Genomic DNA, 22,660 nt, shown 5'->3' on the forward strand with positions numbered 1-22,660 from the left:
TTAGAGAGGTATAACTGAGGCAGGTGTACAAAGACGCTCCACAAATTTGGCCCATTTGTGGCCTCCTTTCCAAGAGATATGGGGAGCCACTGGAGGATATTCAACAGTGGAAGAACATACTCTGACTTAGGTTTTCGCTGCTCTGATAAGATTAAACCAAAGTGGAGTCAGGATGGACCCGTGAATCCAGATAGTAAGTTACTGCTTCATCCTGACAAGAGATAACAGCGGCTTGGACCAGTATGTAGCAATGGAGGTGCTGAGATAGGAAAGATGGTGGAAATATGAGACAGAAGGGAAGGGAAGGAGTTTGTATTCAAACATGCTACATTTGAGATGCCTAGTAACATTCAAGTGGAGATGTAAGATGGGCAATGGTCTTTGTGAGTCTGGAGTTCCAGGAAGGCATCCGGGCTGAGTCATAAGTATAAACCTGACATTTACAGACACAAGAGTCTGTATGAGATTAACAAAAGAAAGAATATAAGCAGGAAAGGTGTAGATAAACCAACAAGGAAGGAAAATACCCAAGGAGTAGAAGATAAAAGAGGAGAATGTGATTCCTGGAAGTGAAATGCAGACAGTGTTTACAGGTGAAGTTTCAATGAATAATCAATTGGGTCAAATGTTACTGGCATAAAACACAACCATTGTGTCCTTCTTGGCTGGGGTTCCTTTGGAAAGCCTTGTCTTTATCAATTTTTTGTTTGTTTGTTTTTAAGTACTAGAATTATTATCTATCTATCTACCTACCTATCTATCTAGGATAGCCAACAAGAAGGTCTGGGGGCAGAAAGATACATTGCTTCTTTTTAAAAAAAAGATACATTGTTTCTTTGCATAGTTATAGCTACAAATCTTTACAACTCTGGTAGGTTTATTTTCATTACAATTATAACTAGCCTTATAGACTGTTGCTCTTATAGGAAATGAAATACCAGAGGTTGGGGTTCTAAAGCCTCCATAAGGATGTCAATGGTCTAATTGGATTTTGCTACCAATCCCCCAATGCAGATAGATGTCAGAGGAAGTTAGAGCTGTTATTTTCACTGCAGCATGGTGAATTTTACTGGAGAAGTGCACACTACAGAATCTGGAATCTTTTCTGTAATTCATGGACATATGTTTAGCAATAGTGATTACTTGGACTATACTTTTAGAAATCTGCACATTTTTTTCTGCTCTTCTACAAGATGCATCATCATAAATGATGCCATGCAGGGTCCAAGTTTTCAGATGGACAATTTCAGAAGCAAAAATCCAGGATGAAAATTTATGGATACAGATATAGACATAGACAAATAATTTATATGATATGCAAATATTTATTTTACAGTATCTATTTTTATAGTTATATTTTTATTATATTTACTTTAGTGTGTACATCTCACTGTTCTAATTAGACATTTTTGCATTTAGAAAACAATCAAGTGTGGGGTACCTGGGTGACTCAGTCAGTTAAGCATCTGACTCTTGATTTCAGCTCAGGTCATGATCTCAGAGTTATGAGATCCAGCCCCGTGTTGGGCTTCTCACTGGGCATGGAGCCTGCTTAAGATTCTCTCTCCCTCTGCTGCTTCCCCCCGCCCTCCAAAATTTTAGAAAATAATCAAGCGATCACATTTTGTAAGATAATAACATCCCATTTGAAACTAAAATGTAATTTCATATTCTTTTGAAAGAGTCACCATTTCCACGGAGGTTTGCATTGGCAACATCAGAGTATTAATTCAGTAAAGAAAATTAAATATTAATAAAAGTATGTGATAGATCATGTTCTTTATTTCTTGGATTCAGAGCTTTGTTCTGCTTTTTATTTCAAGTACATGAGGTGAGTGCAGATAAAATAAAATGAAACATAATTTTAAATAAAATTAATTTTAAATAAATGAAAATAGATATATTAGCATGCTCTAGTTAATGCCAAATGACAAAAAATAATTTTTGCAGGCTAACTTGAAATGAGCTTTTTTGGACCCATGTAATTATCTGCAGTTTCAATTTTATTTTTAAACACTAACTGCTGGGGCTGACTTCAATTGGCTTCATTTGTGTTTTAAATAATTAGTATTTAATAATGTATTATGCATTACAGGGATAGTCGCAGAGAACCCAAGTTTCAATTACCTGCCACTTCAAATTATAGACTCTCAGTAATTAGCTTCTGCCACATAACCCATAATGGAACAGACCAAAGTTAATAGAAAGCAGGAACAAAACTACATAGCCAGTTTGGCATGAGTAGATTTCAAAATAAACCAATTTGTGTACCTTTTAATGTATTTCTCTGCAGGAATTAAAAAGCTGTCTGGCTAACCTTCCTGAGTCTCCCTCATTTGTAATAAAAGAGATAATAATGAAGATAGTGTCTGCCTCGTAGGGATGACTTGTTCACCATGAGAGAGGCGTATAGTTTAGATGTCAGGATTTCATCAACTCCAGTACACAGTATTATATTTAGAATAAAGTCCGAAGTCCTCGAGTGACCTAGGAGACCTTTTATCCAGGGTTCTCACAGCCAACTGGACAACAGGATCAGTGGGGCGGGGGGAGGGGATCAGATCAGATTCTGTGAGAGCAGGGTATGGGGAGGCGGCAAGGCTGGAGAGGGCTGGAGGTGCCTAGTCTCAGTATGCTTTGTAAGTGTACCCAATGGGCAGGTTTGAGAACCCTTGTCCTACAAGATCGTGTCCGGAGCTCCACTGCCTGCCAGCTTATAAGAAATGCAAGTCATCAGGCCCCACACCACACCAAGTGAATCAGAAGCTGAGAGTAGGACACAATGCTTTAATAAACACTGGCAGATTTTGATATCCCCTAAAGGATGAAAACCAGCGCTCTACGCTCTTGCCATTCCAAGTGTGTTTTACCTTCTTTCCAGCAACATCAGCACCACCTGGGGGCTTGTTGGACTTGCAGAATCTCAGACCTATCCCAGACCTCCTGAAGCAGAGTCTGCATTAGAACAAAACCCCCAGGTGACAGAAGCACTACTCTGACATAATGGTTCTCAACCTTGGCTACAAATTGGAAGCATTTGGAGGAGCTATAAAAATTACAGATGCCTGGTAGGCTGAGCAGGGAGCTCCTGGCTCTCCTATTTCAACACAGAAAGCTCTACCTTCATCATTTTGCCATAAGCTCTCATTGTAAGAAGGGCTCTACTACAACTAAATGCTTTGGGCTTCATCTACCCCATTTTCACAAGAACAGCCTCACAATGGCTGAAATAACTCACTTAGTACAACTCTTGCTTCTGTCTATGCTCAGAGGGCCTCGCAGTATCCCTAGTTCCCAAAGCAGCCTCTGGTTCTTTCTGGGAGTCTCGACACTCCCACGGACACTGTGATATGTTCCCTAAAGCCCACACTCTCCCAGAGCCACTAGATTTGCTCTGCTCTTCTCCCCCTAACTATGGGTCACACGTCATCCCTTTTAGCCCAAAGCCACAGCACTGCCAAAGCCTTGGTTTCAGAGTCTCTAAAAAAAAAAAAAAAGAAAAGAAAAGTCCTTCAGCTTCAGTGGTAAGCATAGATGGGGTAGATCCTTGTCCTCCCACTTCCTCACCAGGAACAGAAAAGAAAAACCTTTCCCTTTAGTTTTCAGCAAAATGAGAATCCCCCATAGCAAGGTACATGATTGCCCAGAACTATCCCTTTGAATGTATCAGACACCACCAGATCCTAAACACCAGCTTAGGTCGTGGTAGGAGCAGTTATACTTTGGGAGCAAACTGAGTCCTATCGGAACCAAGGCTCAAGAAGCCCCTTCCAGAATTGATGGAGATGCTGGAGTCCACGTTTCCACAGGTGCTGATCTCAGGGAGATCTGCTTCCTGCCATGCCTAACCTGCCACTATTGCCTGTGGTCTGACAATCCCTCCTCCCCCGCACCCTTTGGGGAGTTAACTTAGGATCTTTCCGTGGTGTTCCAGACACAAAGGGGGTTTTCCCATCCACTTGGAGCGTTGAGAACACAGTTTCCAACTCCCAAGCAAGGAACTGGCAGACGTAAATACATCAAGTTGGGCCAAAACATTGTTTGGCACCATGTCAGTATACTGTAAATCAACTTACAAGATGGCAGAAGACATGACTTTAAGAGAAATATTTGAGACAGTGTTTTCAAGAAGATTCTTATTTACCACAGAATTATCACAAACTACATGCTGCTTGAAAACAAATCTTCCTTTCCACACTCAAACATTTATTTTCGTTCTGAACTCCCAGGCTATTTCTAGTTTCCAGCAAAGTCTGTTTTGTCCCAAAATGTCTTTAATCCTGAAGGAGATAATATATATTTTCAGTGTGTCACTGTAGATGTAGGATGTTCTCAAATCGTTTCTGGAATGCTGAAAACTTTCAAACTTTTCAGGAGCAACTACTGAAAAGCCAGAGGTACCTTGTTATGTTGGCATAACCTTGTAATAGAGACCGAAATGAATCAAAGAAAGTCAGTAGAATCGTTCCTGGGTTATAGTTTCAGCTCAAAAAATATTTGTTGAATGAATGAAAAAACTGGTGTACAAATGGATCAATTTCTGCTTTTACATTTTAGCCTAAACCTAAAGAGATTTCTAAGGGTTATGAAAACTTGGAGCACATTACTTCCCTCATTATTTTCGTTATCTTTTCTTTGAAAGTAAAAAGTTGGATATTTTATTTGACCTCTATTTTCACTTCAAAAATTCGCATATTCACATACTTACATAAACATTCTCAGGACACGTGGTAAAAGTATATCAGGATTTCACTATTGTGCATGCTATGATGTGGGCTATACTTGCAAATTTCCCCCAATACTTTCTTGATCTCTGGGATCAAGTTAAATGGCTATATGGAGATTTGCCCACATCTTTCTGGAAAGCAAATTCTGGTTCAGTTCTAATGACAAATATTTCCTTAGGTTAAACAGGCAAGAGTGAACGTCACGACGTACTGACCTCCAGCAAGAAAGGACACTGATATTTACTCTGACAATGTAGGCTTATAGAGACATGAACTGCACCTGTATTTTTCAAAACATTCATTTCTGTGATAGCCTACAAATCCCAATAGTCCATATATCCTCATCTGCTAAACCATTCAGCCACTTACCTTAGGTGGCTGACAACCGTGGATGGCATATTCCTGGAGCAGAATGGTGAGAGACAGAGAGACAAACAGCTTCACGTTTTTCTTCTTTTGTCCTCAGCTTCTGAAGCTACTGGTTAGTAGAACTGCTCAGTGAATAAAACATAAGTTCTTGATGGTACCTGTGGCAAAGAGGTAAAAAGTTTCTGTCTTAGTTTTGGTGTGGTGTTATTAACATCATCCCACTGACCTTAATTTCAACAGGCTCCCCCCTCTACTCCCACACCTAAGGAGTACAAACCAAGAGTATTAATGAGCTCCAGAGTCCAACTTCCTGGGTATACATCCTATCTCATGCACTAAGTGACTTGGGGCTGTCACTGTAACCTCCCTGCTCCTGTTCCCCTGTCAGTAAATAGGAATGACGGTAACGTCAATGTGAATCTTAAGGAAGGTGGTTTAGTCATCCATTGAACAGATGTTTACCGAGCGCCCACTGCATGCCAGGCACTATGCAGGTGTTTGGGACAGAGTGATGATCAAGACAGAAAAGAAAGTCCCTGTGTTCATGGAGCTCACGTTCTTGTGAGAAGAAACAGTTGGAAATACACTTAGGAGAGTGACAGGCTCCCAATAAATAGTCCTTCCGCGCTTAGTTACTGAGCGCTCTTTGGAGCCATGAGGGTTAAAAATAGTGATCTCAAGCAAATACGCTCTTGAACATTTTCTTTCCTGGTTATGCTTTTCTGTATTTTCCAACACGTTTACAATGAGCGCTGGTTACTTAGATAGTAAATTAACAACAACAACAAAAAGAGCAATGACATAATTTAACAAATACCTCATGGTGTCTACTGGAGAGAGTGATGGTTCTGGTAATGATTCCATGAACATCCACTGCCCAGGCTCTTTTCAGCCCTGCGTGCTTTTCTGTTATTTCAGTATCTCTCATCCTTTGGTCTAGTCTCTATCCTGAACCTCCTCCTTTGTGGATGGACAAAAGTGTTATTTTTGTGTTTTCAATCCTGCATTTAATAAAAAAAAAAAAATCACTCCAAATTTTTTTCATCGTTATACAACGAGAAAATCCCAGGCAACTATTTGCCCTATTGCTAGTGAGCTTCAACTATTTCTTGTTTTTTTCAGAGAAACTGTCTTGTATCTTTAGCATGAATGCTTTGTAGTATTTGTCTTCCTTAACTATGGACGCTAAATGTTATAATCAATATTTTTCTTCTTTCAGCCTTTCATTAGAGCCTCACCAAACCACAACACCTTCTTTTTAATGACACGTTTTGGCTCTACCTAAATTAGTACAACCTCTAACAATCCCAGCAAATGATCTTCCTTTCCTAAATCCTTTTCCAAAACCATGATATTGTTGTGTTACTCTCATTCTGCGGAAATTACTTGGCTATTTATTTTCCTGGGTTACCTTTCTGCTTTGCTCATGACGTTCCTTTTTAAATTCCCAAAGTACTCTTTTGTTCTACACATCCTTATGCAAAATAAAAGTATCTGTTAATTTCCACAACACTCTCAGGAGAAAAGATTCAAAGTTAAAAGTCAAAAGTATTGCCACGTAGTAAGCATTGAAGATATTACTTATAAGAAACCCTATGTCATACAGATGTTTTTAAATTTAGGTTTAAAAAAATTGCACCTCCTTTTAGCGCTGAAACAATATTCCTAAGACCACATGGTACTTGAAAAAATTACAGAAAAATTTTAGCAGTCTCCTTTCCCCCAACATTCATGGCACACCGGTATGTTTCATAAATCCACCTTGCATGTCACTTTGACCCCAGCAAGTCTGATACCATGCATATGATGGCAAAGCACATCATACCATCCCTAGGTGGCGAACTAGGACTGGAGCTGATTTCTCCCTCTTCTTCCCCAGTGAGGGAATGGCCCAACTTTTACTTCTGAGGTCCGTTAAGCCTTAACAAAATTATGCCGAGGACTTGAGGGAACATGAAGATTTCTGACCCAGTCAGGCAACACTTAAAACTGTGTATTTTATTGGACTACTTCCAGAGTTTATAGGCTATTCCACTGAACTCTCTTCCTTTCAGTACATCTATCACCTCTGTTGAAGAGGGAAGCCCTTCTACTAATAATTTTCCAGTCCTTGGAATCAAGACCTCAGAGAAAATGAACAGAATATTTCTTGGGGTTCCTGGTTCAGTTAGTTAAGTAGCTGCCTTCAGCTCAGATCATGATCCCGAGATCCTGGGATGGAGCCCCGGATTGGACTCCCTCCTCGGTGGGAAATCTGCTTCTCCTTCTCCCTCTGCCTGCCACACCCCATGCTTGTGCTCATTTACTCTCTCTTTGACAAGTAAAGGAATAAAATCTTTAAAAAAAAAAAAAAGAATATTTCTTAAAATAAAAATTTACTCTAAAAACACAACATTTTTAGAAGAAAGTAACATCAACTTCTTTTTTTTTAATATTTTATTTATTTATTTGACAGAGAGAGATCACAAGTAGGCAGAGAGGCAGGCAGAGAGAGAGAGAGGAGGAAGCAGGTTTTCCACTGAGCAGAAAGCCTGATGTGGGACTCGATCCCAGGACCCTGAGATCATAACCTGAGCCGAAGGCAGAGGCTTAACCCACTGAGCCACCCAGGTGCCCTAACATCAACTTCTTAATGGAGACCACCTCAGCTTTTCTTTTTTACCAATTCATTCCAAAGTAGGTGCTTATCCTTCAACTTGTAGAACTCAAAGTCTTACTGAAATGGGTGTTCCAACAACAAAGGGGAAGAAGTCTTCTCTGAAGGATAAAGGCATGCCTCTATCCAGAGAAACAAGAGGGGCTGACAGCTTTAAAATAACCTCCCTTCCCTACTCTTCACACTTTCCCCATATATGGCCATAACACTTTCAAAAATATTGGGGTTTAGCCTCAGAGAAAGTTGTTATGCACATGTGTAACTTGACTCCTACTCTTTTCTTCACTCCTAATTGTAAGACAAGCATTGAAAACCAAACCTGCTTATGATTTCAAGCTAAGGAGTGTCATACTTTATTTTGGAAATTTAAGGCAGAGAATACAACCTCAGGACCAATCAGTTGCCGTGTGGCTATGTTTATGCACAACTGGGGCACAACTGAGAAGACTGGCAGTTGCAACAATTGCGTGGTTAGTGTTTAGTGGTTGTAAGGAAGGAACTAAAGATAACTGCATAAAAGCACACAATAGGAAGAAACCAAGAGGAACTGACATATAGTCTTCCAGACTGTAATGTAGTATGTCCATCCTATGATTGATATGAACTGGGTTACTGCCATAATTTCTCTAAAGAAATCTAAAACACTCTGCCAGGGGCGCCTGGGTGGCTCAGTGGGTTAAGCCTCTGCCTTCGGCTCGGGTCATGGTCTCAGGGTCCTGGGATCAAGCCCCGCGTCGGGCTCTCTGCTCGGCGGGGAGCCTGCTTCCTCCTCTCTCTCTCTGCCTACTTGTGATCTCTCTCTCTGTCAAATAAATAAATAAAATCTTAAAAAAAAAAAAAAAAACAAAACACTCTGCCAGTCAGGAATCCAGTAGGAAACAGATGGCATAATCAAATTGGATAAGTTAAAGATAGTTTAATAAAGGAACTATTTATAATGGTGGGCAGCTTAAGGAAACCACAGTTGGTAGTGCAGTACTAGTGGGCCAATAGTGGTGAGGTCTTACTGCCTCAGTCCTGAAGGGTCAAGAAGAGAGAACAGTTGGGAACCAGGAGGCAGAGAAGGCTATCTGGAGATGGGTGCCTTGTAGAAGCTAATGACATTATTGCAGGGATAGGGCAGCCTATGAAAATCCCACAGTGTCGGGAAGAAGCCAAGAAGAAACACACGCTAATGTCAGCCTTCTCTCTCTGTGATCACCCACCATTGGTTCCCATGGCTGAACCTGATAGGAACAGTCTCACAGAGTCTCACAGGGCACAAAGCAGGAGGAGAAGGGTATAGAGCATATCTGGAGGGGTAAACGTATGTCTCTCTAAGTCAGATAGCTTTTCTGGTTTTCCATTTCTGCCTTGTACACAACTGGTACAAAGGGAGTCTGACTTTGATCAGAGAATGAACAGGAAGCCACACTGATCTAATAGAAAGAAAAAAAATAAATTTAATGATTGATTTACTTACGATTTTTTAAAATTAATTCCTCCATTCTTCTTAGGCACATAATACCTAGAACAGGGTTTTTGGTTTTGTTTCTCCTAAAACATTTTGGTATGCATATGAAATTCGATTTCATTTTGTAGGTCATAGGTTCTGAAGAATTTTGAGCTGGAGAATGCCAAGCTCTATTTGCATATTTTAAAGAATGCCTATAGTATTGAAAAGCTGATTTTGAAAGTGGTGCATCTAGAGATAGTAATACTCTCTGTGATATTGAGGACAGTTGGGAGAAAGAGAAGGCGAGGGATATGAGAAATTTGCAGAGGTAACATTAATAGGATTCCATCCCTAATTGAATATGAGCATTAAATTATGAGTGCAGACTGACTCTTAGACTCCTACTTTAAAAAACAACAAACGTGTAGATGGTTATTGGGAGAGGTGGATACTGATTCAATTTGGGACATATGCAGCTAATGTGCCTACAAAATCCAACCAACTGGATACATACCCATCACACACAAGAAAGAGATATGGAAGTTATCATAATGTAGGAAGTTGTTAAGGCAAAGACGATGGTAGAATCAGGTACAGATGGAGGGGAGCACAAAGAGATGGCCAAGAATGGAGGCTTTGGCCAACAACATTTTGAGAAATCGACCTCTTCCTGTTTTAGTGCCATTGCAAATCTTTCCCATAACTGTAAGCCCCATCAGGGACAGAGACTTGGCCTGTTTTGTTTCTCCTCAAGATCTAGCACAGTGCCTGGTATATGGTTAAGCCCTCGCTACATATTATTGAACAACTGGTGGGTTCAGTTAGGCTAATGGGCACAGGAGAGGGTGATCTGATTTGGAACTGGAGTTATTCCGAGTTCCAATTCACTCCTAAGGATTCTCCCACTTCTGCCTTTTTTGGGGCTCCCCACTGAATCTGAAGTTCTTTTCCTCAACTCAGTTGCTGGGAAGTTACAATATATCTTCTTTGCTTCTATTTTTCAATTTTTAACTTTGTCATCAGAATGATTCATTGAATAACGTAGTTTTTAATTCCTGCATTTCAGGCTTCGTTTCAGGCCTATCCTTAAAGAAATAAATATTTTTAATCATGCTGCTTTATTCAGTTCTTTTTGTTTTTGTTTTTTTGTTTTCTGTAGAGAAAGATTATCTCACTTTTTTCTTGTAAAACCAGAGGTCCATTCAAAGTTTGAATAGTAATCATCGCCAGACTGATAGGACACATGCTCATAAATATGGAAAGATCATGTACCAAAAATCACAAGTACTTTAAGGACTGTGTATCTTAAAGCAGAGGTCTCCAAACCAGGGTTGCCTACCCTGGGAGTACCCCCAACACCCCCCAAAGGGTATATGGGCACAAGAGGGAAGCAATTTCCAAAACTCCCAGTTTTACTTGGCCTCTTGCCTAAGACTCATCTCTCTAAGAAGGTGTCTGTGGTAGAGGCTGTTTGTTCTCTTTTTGCATCTTCTTTACCAGTTCTCATAAACTTCAGTATGGATCCAAAACATCTGGAATTCTTGTGGAAACCCGGTTGCTCTCCCATTACCAGAATTTCTCTCATTACCAAAAAGTAGGGTAGGGCAGGGTCTTGCATTTCTTTTAAGTTTCTAGGTGGTGCTAAAGGTGTTTTTTCAGGAACAAACTTTGAGAGTCAAAGGTTTCAGACAATTAGCCTTTTCCCACTTTACAAAAAACAACCACCACATCAAACACACTTCTAATCCATCCTGAATCTTAGGATGCATTTCCATGGAACGTGAAAAACTATGAGCAAACAGGACAAACCAAAATTAATTATCCTGATGATAGTGTACAAATCAAATCATTTTTTAAGGCAGGTGTTTGCAAAAATATTAAGAATGACTTCACTGAGCGGTCAGCTGAAAGATAATTGAAAACAACTTTCAGTAGAATGCTATGGGATTTTTGGCACATAATTCAGAAAGAGGTAAAAAAGCTGAGTAGCATTGCACAATAAAACTATGATTTCCATCATTTCCTTGTATGTGAATAAGTTGTCTCAGTGTTTAAATCTGTAAAAACAAAATAGGAACAGAACTGAAGCTAAGCCTGATATATTTCTAGTTCTCAAATAATATTTACTCACAGAAATCTGAATTGGGAAAAACAGTTCCAATCATCTCACTGAGATGTATTTCTCTTTTTTTAAAGATTTTATGTATTTATTTGAGAGAGAGTGAGAACAGGAGAACATGAGCAGGGGGATGGGTAAGGGGAGAGGGAGAGGGAGACGCAGACTCCCTCCTGAGCAGGGAGCCAGAAACATCTCTATCACAGGACCCTGAGCCAAAGGCAGACGCTTAACCCATTGAGCCACACAAGCACCCCCTGAGATACATTTCTAATAAAATTTTACAATTTGTATAATTATCTTTCAAGTTCTGTAATAGCGTAATATTGTTTTGATCAATTATATAATCAGTAAATTGCAATGATAATTCAATATGAGAGAAGATTTTAAACTTTTGCACTTTACGTTCATAAGAAAAATTAATTTTCAACTTTTAAATCTAAGTTTTGATCTATATATGTTTGATACCTAAATCAGTAGAAGACTTTCAGGCATATAAATGTATAGTATTTGTATAAAATTCCATGGGGAAAACTGAAATTAAAAAACAAGTCTAGGGGCACCTGGGTGGTTCAGTGGGTTAAGCCTCTGCCTTCGGCTCAGGTCATGATCTCAGGGTCCTGGGATCAAGCCCCGCATCGGTCTCTCTGCTCAGTGGGGAGCCTGCTTCCCCCTCTCTCTCTACCTGCCTCTCTGCCTACTTGTGATCTCTGTCTGTCAAATAAACAAAATCTTTAAAAAAAAAAAAAGTCTAAAAAAAGAAAAGAAAAATATAAAATGTCTGACTGTTAAAAGTCTTTTTCTTCAAGCATTTTAAAAATGGATAATAGTAGGTATGAAACCACTATGGTATTTAGATTCCACTGAATATACTTAAGAGTAATGTTACTTGTTTATTTTAGAATGGCAATATTTAAAATATGCCAAATATATCATCCTTCACAACCGTTTGACTTTATGATGAAAAATGTTTTTGTTGACAACTTAAAATGTGATGGGCATATAAACTTTAAAATTTTATTTTAGAAGCAACACTACCAAAAATCATTTCAGACTTCCTGCTTTCAGGCAGTAAACTTTTAATCTTTGGCAGGGATCATTTGATAGGCTCAGACAGAACTCTGAATTAAACTTTAATTAAAATCCAAGCTTTGCTTATTCTGTAAACACCTCAACAAAAACCATTTCTGTTCTTATTTGGCATTCGCTCTTTCTTGTCCAGCTGGGATCCAAACATACAGAAATGAGTAATAATGGGAAAAGATTATACAATCTTGAATGACTCACTCAAAGACCTTTATAAACTTCCTATTTAGACTTGTTTTAGAAAAGAATCACTTTCCCGAAGTTTGGTTTGTTTAGCAAATGTAAATTGCACAAAAAAAAAAAAAAAAAAAGCCCAGATATCAGTACAAAAACATTGCTGTGGGCATTTTTCTTCAAAAACCATTTCACTGCATTTGTAATGTTAGGAAACACAAAAAGAAACGCATTAAAATACATTGACATCATCAAGTCTGTAGCCACTTGATAATAACATATTTCTTTTTCTAATATATATGTTCTTTGTAGATTATTTTCTTGGGAGACATTCATGCTCAGGTTAGGCACAAAATCTACTCTGGACTTTTTGCAAGCTATTACATCTTTTCTGTCCAATTTCCCAACTCCCTAACTTTATTGTACATGATATATGACTTCTGGACAATTAGCCCAAGGCTAACCCAGTTCCTATTTCCTGTACTGTATTGAAAATTCACTTAAGATTAGCAAAGGTCTACCGTCTATCACATTAAAATGATATATCCCTCCCTGTACAATCTCTTACCTCTTTTTGATTTTAGCTACTCTGGAAGATTACCTCTTCTCAATAGCCCTCAGTGGTAGGGACACATTCTTCTTCCTGATACGCAGTCTAGCCTTTAGAAACAGAAAACCACCTCTGGCTGACTTTGAGTGCTACAAGCCTCCTTAAACTTCTCACTCTGTCCCAGTATTCTGAGTACTAGAACATCCCACAGATTGCATTATTTGCACCTAGATCAATAAAAACTTATGTGATGGGCTTATAAACATCTAATAAGAGTACATATGCACAAGTAATGAAAATTCTTGTCCACTCCCTGGGGTAATTTCTGTTTAAAGCTGTGGGTAAAAGGTATGACAGACTGGATTGCACATTGTAAGGACAAGCTCAGCAAGGAAAAGAATCTCTTCTGCATCTATTCATGCCCGACTTTCCACATATATTTGACATTCCAAGAAAAAAACCTCAAAATAATTTTCAACTCACCTTTGTCCTTTCTGATTTCTTCTATACAACCTTAGAACATATCATGGATGTGTTCTTCCAAATTATCGGTAAACATATTGAAAAGAATGGGCTGTAAAATAATCCCCATGGGATGCATGCAATATAAAAACTTCCTGTGGGCAGAGACCTGTCTAACTCATTCATTGCTGGATCTCCAGGGCCTAGGACAGTGCCTGACGTAGCAAGTACTCAATAAGTACTGAAAGAATCCAACATGAAGGAATGGACGGAAATCTGGGTGGACAGAAACTTGATGATATTTTGGACATCTTCTGCTCACTTTTTAGATAGAACCTTCTAGCCAGTAAATCAATCTCTTAAATGTATAACAACTGGAACATAAAATTTTGTATTTTTCTTGAGGATATCTGCAAGCTCTGGAGATTACTTACATTGACTACAAACTAATTATGTGACTTTGGACCAAGAACTTGAGTTTTCTACAGCTGGTCTCTCATTAATCAGACAGTAACAACAGCTGTCTGATAGGCCTGTCGGGAGATGATACACATAAAGCACTTGGTGCGGTTCACAGGAAACACTCTGTAAATCTGTATCACTTCCCCTACTGCATGTTTCTTTCACATTTGAGATTAATGTCTAACCGCGTAGATGTAAACACTATCGGAATTACTCTCTCAGTTTTCGCAGGTATGTATATAATCACTTCTCTCTTAGCCACAAAAATCATTTCATCCAAGCCATCAGCTTGAACTTTGTGATGGAACTAGAACGTAAAAATGTCGGTGCACATTAGCATTTACAGTTGTAAATAACCAGACCAGTCACAGTATAGTAAAAGAAGGACTTTAGGTTTCTTTGGTGAAACAAAAGCAGGTATAAAAAGTTACAAAGGTTTTAGATTTTCATTCACAAAGGAAAAAAAAAAAAACAGTCATTCACATTTTACACTATACACGTTATAATATAAATACAGGAACGTATTATGTGCATTGTAATGAAGGAGAAACATTGAAACCTAAGAGGTCAACACAGTATTGTTCTGTGCTCTGGAACACTCAGAGGTGGGTTATACTCGGTGCAGCAACCAAGGGAACTTGCTCAAAGATGCGGAGGATAATGGGAGCCACTGTTGCTCCTTCCAAGCCAAAGGAGGTTTCATGAAAACGAATCCGTGTTGGGTCTGCTCTTTTTGCGTTTTATTTGTTGTCTACTCTTCTCAAGGTTGTTCTAACTGAAACTGGGGAAAGACTCGTAAATGCCTTCTTTCCATTACAGGGTTTTCCTTAAACGTTAAGTGGATAATGATTCGAATTCATCTTCAGCAGTCACTTTATTCAAATAAAGGGGAGAAAACACAGTAGGAAGAGATAGAGAGAAATGTCAACACGTACACTCCACCTAACAGGAAGAAATACCCACACTCCATGCATAGCTCCTTGCTCAGAAGGGGCAAACACCATTTGCTGAAAGCTATACATTTTCCACTCTTCTCAGAATAAACACTGGATGCGTTCTATCCAACACATTATTTAATCAAGGGCAAAATACCTAGATTATATGGTCCCAAACGGTGTGGGGGAAGCAAAAGGCTAACACTGAAAAATAACTAGCATACTAGGTCAATTTTCAGGTTTGGGGGAAAATAACATCCAATAAATTAAATCAGTATGGCTTACTTCATTTATTTATGTATGCTTCACAGCTGCAGCATTCATACATGAACATTCAAAACTTTATAAAAGATTAAAATGGTTATATATACAAAATTTCTTTCTTTGAATGTGTGTGGTTGTTTTAACAATCCCCCACCCTCCAGAACCCTTAGGTCTATAGCCACTTGAAATGTGTTGATCTGTAACCTTGCAAGTTAGTGTTATGAAAGCCATTAAAAAGGAGACCTGGTTGAGTTAATAATTAGCACTTTGACCCCTAAAAAAATGCTCCTGGTCCTAGAAAAGTCCTCCATTCAGGCCTTTCTTGTAAGTGAAGAAAAAGGAATGCAGCAAAGAAGAGTTCCACGGTGCAGTCCCTAGTTCTGTGGGGATCCCGTCAGCCAGGCTTCGGCGTCACATGGAAGCAAATTGCCCTTATGGCTGACATGGCGCAGTGACCTACGAGACCTTGCGTTTTTGTTAGCTGTCCAGAAAAAGCCGTCCTCAGTCTTGCTGACAAAGGGCAAGTGAAACCGTTTCCAGCCTAAACAAACTACAAAAAGCAGCCGAACCAATGATTAAAGACCTCTGAGGCTCCATAATCATCATTAAATACGCCCAAACTCTGTGTGACTTTTTATTTTATATACAGGATTAAAATCAACATTAAATCATCTTATTTACATTGCCATTGGTGCTGAAATGGAGCTTTTTAAATAGTACAGTAGGCTGGTATACATTATAAAATGCTCTGCACTGGAGGCAAATAGAAAACTAAAGAAATTAGATAGGCTGGAAACGGTTACTTTCTGCCCTCATTTTCTTTCATTTTGTTAGCTTTCCTTCTGAATGCCGATACTTTCATTTAAAACGTTTTGGGAGCACAGCAACCCCAAATAACTGTATGGTGGTCCAAAAATCCAAACCAACTGATAATACTTCTCGAGGTGATAGGAAAGGCACAGGAAGTTAGGACTTTGGCTGAAATGATGAAAACACATGTTCGCCATTTTAGGGATCAGCGCCTGGACTCCTGCCACCTCCGGCTCCAACGGTGATCATGTTTTGATGTATTTATTGAATTGTCCTTTGCTGATGAGGAATTTTTAAAGTATTTCTTAGAGTAAGTCCTTTGGTATGCAGACGCTACATGGAAGGAAAGAAAGAAAGAAAGAAAACACAACAATATTACTTGCTCCATACCCTAAACTACCAATACCGTAGTCGTAAAATGAGGGTGTCTAGTGGTTGTTATAGCACGGTTGTCCATTCTTTCTAAAGGACCACTTACGGTTCATGCAGGTAATTTTAGGCATAGCCCATCTTCCATTTCCTAGGCAACGGATAGTTGGAAGGTGGCGTTGAATGAAACCATCTTTGCAGTGATATCTAATCAGGGAGTTGATTTCATAACGAGGTTTCATCTTTCCAAAGGTCTTGGCGTTTTCTACAACAGGGGGCTGGCCGCAAGCAACTAAAGAAAAGTAAGTTAGGTTATTGCCAAATAATCTAAATATTTCTATTAGTATGGATCTTTATTTTTTTTCTTTTTCCCTTTTTCTGCTACCCAACCAAGCACCCTCATCAAAGGCAATCATTTAGAATTAAAAACCAGAAATTTTTCAAGAGAAATACGAAATACTAAATACTCTGGGCCTAGTTTAAATCTCAGATTATATCACCTTCAGCTGTGTTTTATTAAAGAAACTTTGGGCTAAATGACCATATATGCATCTATCCATCTGGAAGGGTTACTTTGCCGAAAAATTCCAAATTAAAAAGCACCTGTCTCATGCCAACATGTGGCTTGTTGGTATTGTCTCCATCAAGCATCTTAAAGTTTGCATTTACTACCCATCTTCAATTGGAACAATAATGGATTTGTGACAATTAACTATCACAGTCATCTCCCTTAAAAGACTTATAATCTATAATAACATGCAGTTTTGTAATATGGATAAATATGGACAAAACATGGATTCCTAAGTAGAAAGAAAAAATATTTGGTTCCCTTTATGCTTATTTTCTCTGTCTGTCTTCTGCCTGGAAGCAGGGGGAAAGTCAGGACACAGCATTCATGTCTCAGTTTTATAACTCACTTATAAATTCCAACTCTTCAGGAGGGTAAAATAAAGGTAAATCTTGGAATATATAACCATCATTTAAATTTACAATGAAAAATTCTGAATATCAATAAATGTATCAATGTAGAAATAACAAAAAAGAAATAGCAGTAAAAGAAACCTTGTAATTTTGAAACTCAAAAAGCTGGGAAAATTGATTCAACTGAATTTGTATTAAACTTACAGTTTTATTCAATATTAGTGCATTTGTTTTAAATGATATACTTCAATAATTAACTTTTATTAAGTTATTGTGTTTTGCTATATGTCTCTAATAAAATATAACTTAACTTCAATATAATTTCCCTAAATGGCACTTCCTTTCCAGTTTACTTTGAGAATTCTGATATCACAAAGCCCATGTCATATGCTCTCACGAAATAATGAAAGTCTTCTAAGGGAGAATGATTACCGGAAACCTTCGTACTAAGATGTTTGGAAGTCAACATCCTAATATCAAAAGTTTACAAACATTAAATTTATTTACATATTCAGAAGGCTGTTTACAACCATATTCTTTTGCAATGACAAATGTGGTTTCACTTAAATATTTTTTCCTCTGATTTACTTCTCCCTGGCAAAACAGCTTGGAACATACTGACCTCCTGACAAAGTTATCTTTAAAGAAACACAATCCAGGGGTGCCTGGGTGGCTCAGTGGTTTAAAGCCTCTGTCTTTGGCTCAGGTCATGATCCCAGGGTCCTGGGATCGAGCCCTGTATAGGGCTCTCTGCTCAGCAGGAAGCCTGCTTACCCCCCTCTCTCTGCCTGCCTCTCTGCCTACTTGTGACCTCTGTCTATCAAATGGATAAATAAAATTTAAAAAAAAAAAAAGAAACACAATCCGAGGGTATCTTTTTATTCACATAAGATACTGTCACTCAGATAGAATCTAAAAGTAGATTATGAAGTCATACTACCTATAACAAAGAAATTAAAAATATTTGTGCATGTGAATATTTGATCTTCACAAACTCCTATAGGATAAACTGCAATGTCTATAAAAATATGTCATTTTCAGTTAGTAAACAACACTATGTATATGGATCAACGATAACTCCAATCTGGAATATCTATAGCTGGTCGAGATACTAGCAAGCATCAGATAGAATGAAACCAAAGAGATAAAAAAGGTTAAAAACTATCAATTAGATAACTCATTTATACTTGATTCTGTGCTATGCCAACAAATTAAAAGTTGTCCTTATCAATGTATAGATTTCTTCCAAAACTATATATGAAGATTTATGATGAAGCTAAAATAATTCAGCGAGTGCAGTATTGGGAAGGACAGGCAAATAGACCAGAAATAGATCCACACATATATGCTCGATACTTGACAGAAGCAACATGGTAGAAAAGTGGGGGAAAGGTAGTTTTTTCACTTGGACAACTGGGTATTATTATGGATAAAAATGTACTTGGTTTCCTACCTCAAAGAATATATGGGAAATGAATTCTAGATTATTTAAATATAAAAATAAAGAAGGCAAAAACTATAAAACATTTATAAAACAACATAGAAGATCTTTCTGACTTTAGGGTGGTAAAAATTTCTTAAGACACAAAAAGATTTGAACCATAAAGGAAATTGCAACAAAATGGAGAATCTGTTCATCAAAAAATACCACAGGGTAAAAGTAAAAACAATGTACAAGTTGTGAGAAGATATATACAACATATATAATTGTCAAAGGATTACTAACTCGGATATAAAAAGGATGATATATGATATGTGATAAATCATCATATAAAAGAGAAGCAATCAATTTTTAAAAATAAGGAATATACATGAACAGAAACTTCACTAAAGAGCTATAAATGAAAGACATGTAAGTATATGAAATGATATTCAGGGAAAAGCATCCAAGAAAATGCAAAATAAATCACAAGAGATAACATTTTATACCCACTAGATTGGCAAAAATCTCAAAGTCCAATAATATCAAATGTTAGAGATGATGTGGAGTAACAGGACCTCTCACATATTGCTGGTGGGACTGCAAATTGGTACAACCACTTTGGAAAACAATCTGGCATTTTCTAGTAAATTTGATGGTACATATATCCCATGACTCAGCAACGCCACTCCTGGAAAAATATACTACGGAAGCTCACAAAGGGCTTCTAGGATCAAGTTCAAGAATGTGGATAGAAATAGTGTTCAGGGGCGTCTGGGTGGTTCAGTGGGTTAAAGCCTCTGTCTTCGGCTCAGGTCATGATCCCAGGGTCCTGGGATTGAGCCCCATGTCGGGTGCTCTGCTCAGCAGGGAGCCTGCTTCCCCCCCCCCTCTCTGCCTGCCTCCCTGCCTACTTGTGATCTCTGTCTGTCAAGTAAATAAATAAATAAAATCTTAAAAAAAAAAAAAAAAGAAATAGTGTTTATAGTAGCAAAAACACTCAAAATAACCCAGTGTCTACTGACAAGAGAACAGGTAAATAAAGCATTGTATAGTTAGTTATACATAAAATACTGTAAGCAGCAAAATGAAGAAATATAGCTAAAAATATCAATATTGATAAATCTCACAAATGATGCTGAAAAAAAAAGCAAGTCACAAAATACATATAGGATGATTCTACTTGAAATTCAAAAGTGTGCAAAACGAAACAATTTGTTGTTTACAAATGCAAGTATGTATGATAATACTAAAGAGAAAAGTGAGGGAATTAATAAGTCATTATCTATGGTTGGAATTGGAATGGGATTGTAAGGGACCTGCAGGGTGCTCCAAAGATGTGTGGACAGCATGCACTGTGTTCTTTAATGAATACACACACACACACACACACACGCACTTTGAGGGTGATGTTACCAAGAACAACTAGCATCTATTCAAGAACAAGACACCACTGAGAGATTCTTAGTACTGGGAGGTGAGGCTGAAACCCCTGCACCACAGAGACCAAGACAGACTACATTAGCAGATAACAGAGGGGTTAAACGTTGACCACTCTGCCCTTTCCCCAGGACTGTGCAGCACCATGTACAGAGGTCTTCCCTGAGCTGCTTGTTCCCACAGTTGCAAAAAAGAACCCCCAGAAGATAATCAGCCTGCCCCAGCACTATGGGATGCTTTGTGGGAGCCCTACTCTGCTCTTAAACCGCAGGGCTTACAGGGGGATTTTGGGGGCCCAGCCACTGGGAATCCAACTGTGACTGCTAAGGGGGAGGGGCTTGAAACAACCAGCACTTATGAAACTTTGGCAGACTAAATTCATACCTGTACTGCGTAAGTAGTAGCCCCAGGCAGCAGTTTTGGTTACCTGCTGAGGCCAGGCAGAGGCACACTCTGATCATGGATCTTGGCCGGATACAGATCTGCCTCATTCAGATCCTCACATGAGTTTTGCCAGGCTAGAGGCTGGCTTGCCCGCATCCAGGCAAGGTGCTGAGTCACAGTGCCACCTGCTATGGAGAGTGTCTTCCAACTCCTCTGACCAGGAGGGCTGATGACAACTCCAAACAACCAAGTTTAAAAAAATGAACAAAGGGCCTGAAGAGACATTTCTCCAAAGATCTATGAAAGGCCAAGAGGTCCGTGAAAAGATGCTCAACAGACTGGTCATGAGGGAAATGCAAATTAAAACCATAATGACATCACCTCGTGCCTATTTGAAAGGCTATCATCAAAAAGACAAGAGATAACAGATACTGGACAGGATACAGAGAAAAGGGAACCCTTGTGAGATTGTAAATTGGTACAGGTACTAGGAACGTAGGGAGGAGGTTTGGGGGATCCTCAAAAAATTAAAATAGAATTGTCATATATCCAGCAATTCTGCTTCTGGGAATATACCCAAAAGTTACAAAAGCACTAACACTAAAAGATATCTGCACCCCCATGTCTACTGCAGCATTATTTACACTAGTCAAGATGTGGAAAAAACCTAAGGTCCATCAATGGATGACTGGATAAAAAAGCTGTGGTAGATGTACATACATGTACAATAGAATATTATTCAGCCATAAAGACTGAGGAAATCCTGCTATTTAGGACAACATGAATGGGCCTTGAGGGCATTACGCTAAGCGAGGTATGTCAGACAGAGAAAGACAAATACTGTACGATCTCCCTTACATGTGGAAGCTAAAGCAAATCTAAAATCTAATTCTAAATATGTGAAATCTAAAACAAACCAAAAAACAGGAAGAAGAGGAAAAAAAAAAACCAAACAGACTCATAGAAAAGGAGATCAGACACGTGGTTACCAGAGTTGGGGGTAGGAGGTGGGGGAATTGGAGGAAAGTGTCAAAAGGTACAAACTCCCAGTTGTAAGATAAATAAATAGTAAGGATTTAATGTAACGTGTGACTTCAGTTAACACTGCTGTATGATACATAGGAAAGTGGATGAGAGTAAATCCTGAGTTCTCATCACAAGTAGAAAATTTTTTCCCCTTTATTCTTCTTTCTTTTCTTTTTATTTTATCTATGTGAGAGGACAGATGTTAGCCGAACTGTGGTAATCATTTCATAATATACGTAAATCAAACCGTCACATGGTACGCCTTGAATTTATACAGTGATGTCTGTCAATTACCTCTCAGTAAAACTAGGAAATGTAATCTTCTTTACAAGTATTTAATTCAAGTAAAATTACTTGATTCTGTATGTTTAAAGATGCATAAGATCATCCGAAAGGAGAAATGAGCCTTTTATTAAAGTCTATAGACATTAATAAAATTCCCCAGAGTACTGATTAATAAAGAGTTAAGTCTCTATGACTAAAATGATAGTAGGATGATAAAATACAAGAGTCATTTTTGTTTTGTTTTGTTTTCCCTTTGATGAAGTGGAGCCCCTATTTTACAAATCTCTTTCCCCCTCAGAAAATGCAAACCAGAGTGCTGTTTTTGTGAAACATTTGTAGCTATAGGGCTGTGGTGGTCAACCCGGGGCAGCTCTTTTCCTCCCCCTCCCTCCCTGGAGATAGGGGGTAAAGCCTAGAGACACTCATGGTTATTACACAGCAAAGGAGGAGGGTCTGGAGGGGAGGAGACTGTTACTGGCATTCAGTGCACTGAGGGCAAAAATACTGCAAAACCTTCTGCAACGCACAGGACCGCCCCAACAGCGAAGAATTATCTGGACCAAAGGATGAACAGTGATGCTGTTGAGAAATCCTGCTCTAGGAAAAAATAACAGGGGAAATAGAAGAACGCTCTCAGATCACAAAGGGAAAAGCATGACTCCAGGGAACATCTAGATATGGAAAAAGACAAACATGACATTCAGATTAAGGCGAACAGTTCATCAAAGACTTCTTAGACTAGGAACAGGGAAAACAGCAAACATTTGGT

At 38.6% G+C, this 22,660-nt stretch overlaps 1 protein-coding gene across 2 annotated transcripts in view; it reads right to left on the bottom strand.

Annotated features, from left to right (window-relative positions):
- Window positions 1-14,409: 14,409 nt before the first annotated feature.
- Window positions 14,410-22,660, bottom strand: part of VCAN (versican) — a gene marked incomplete at its 5' end in the record, with an annotated part of 97,951 nt that continues 89,700 nt past the window's right edge. For both annotated transcript variants that reach the window (XM_080805047.1, XM_080805046.1), the window contains 2 exons: window positions 14,410-16,379; window positions 16,525-16,707. In XM_080805047.1, coding sequence (XP_080661173.1) covers window positions 16,252-16,379; window positions 16,525-16,707 — 311 coding nt within the window. In that variant the 3' untranslated portion in view covers window positions 14,410-16,251. The remainder of the gene's footprint in view (window positions 16,380-16,524; window positions 16,708-22,660) is intronic.

This window comes from Martes martes, assembly GCF_963455335.1.
Source record: "Martes martes genome assembly, chromosome: 5".
Taxonomy (NCBI): domain Eukaryota; kingdom Metazoa; phylum Chordata; class Mammalia; order Carnivora; family Mustelidae; genus Martes; species Martes martes.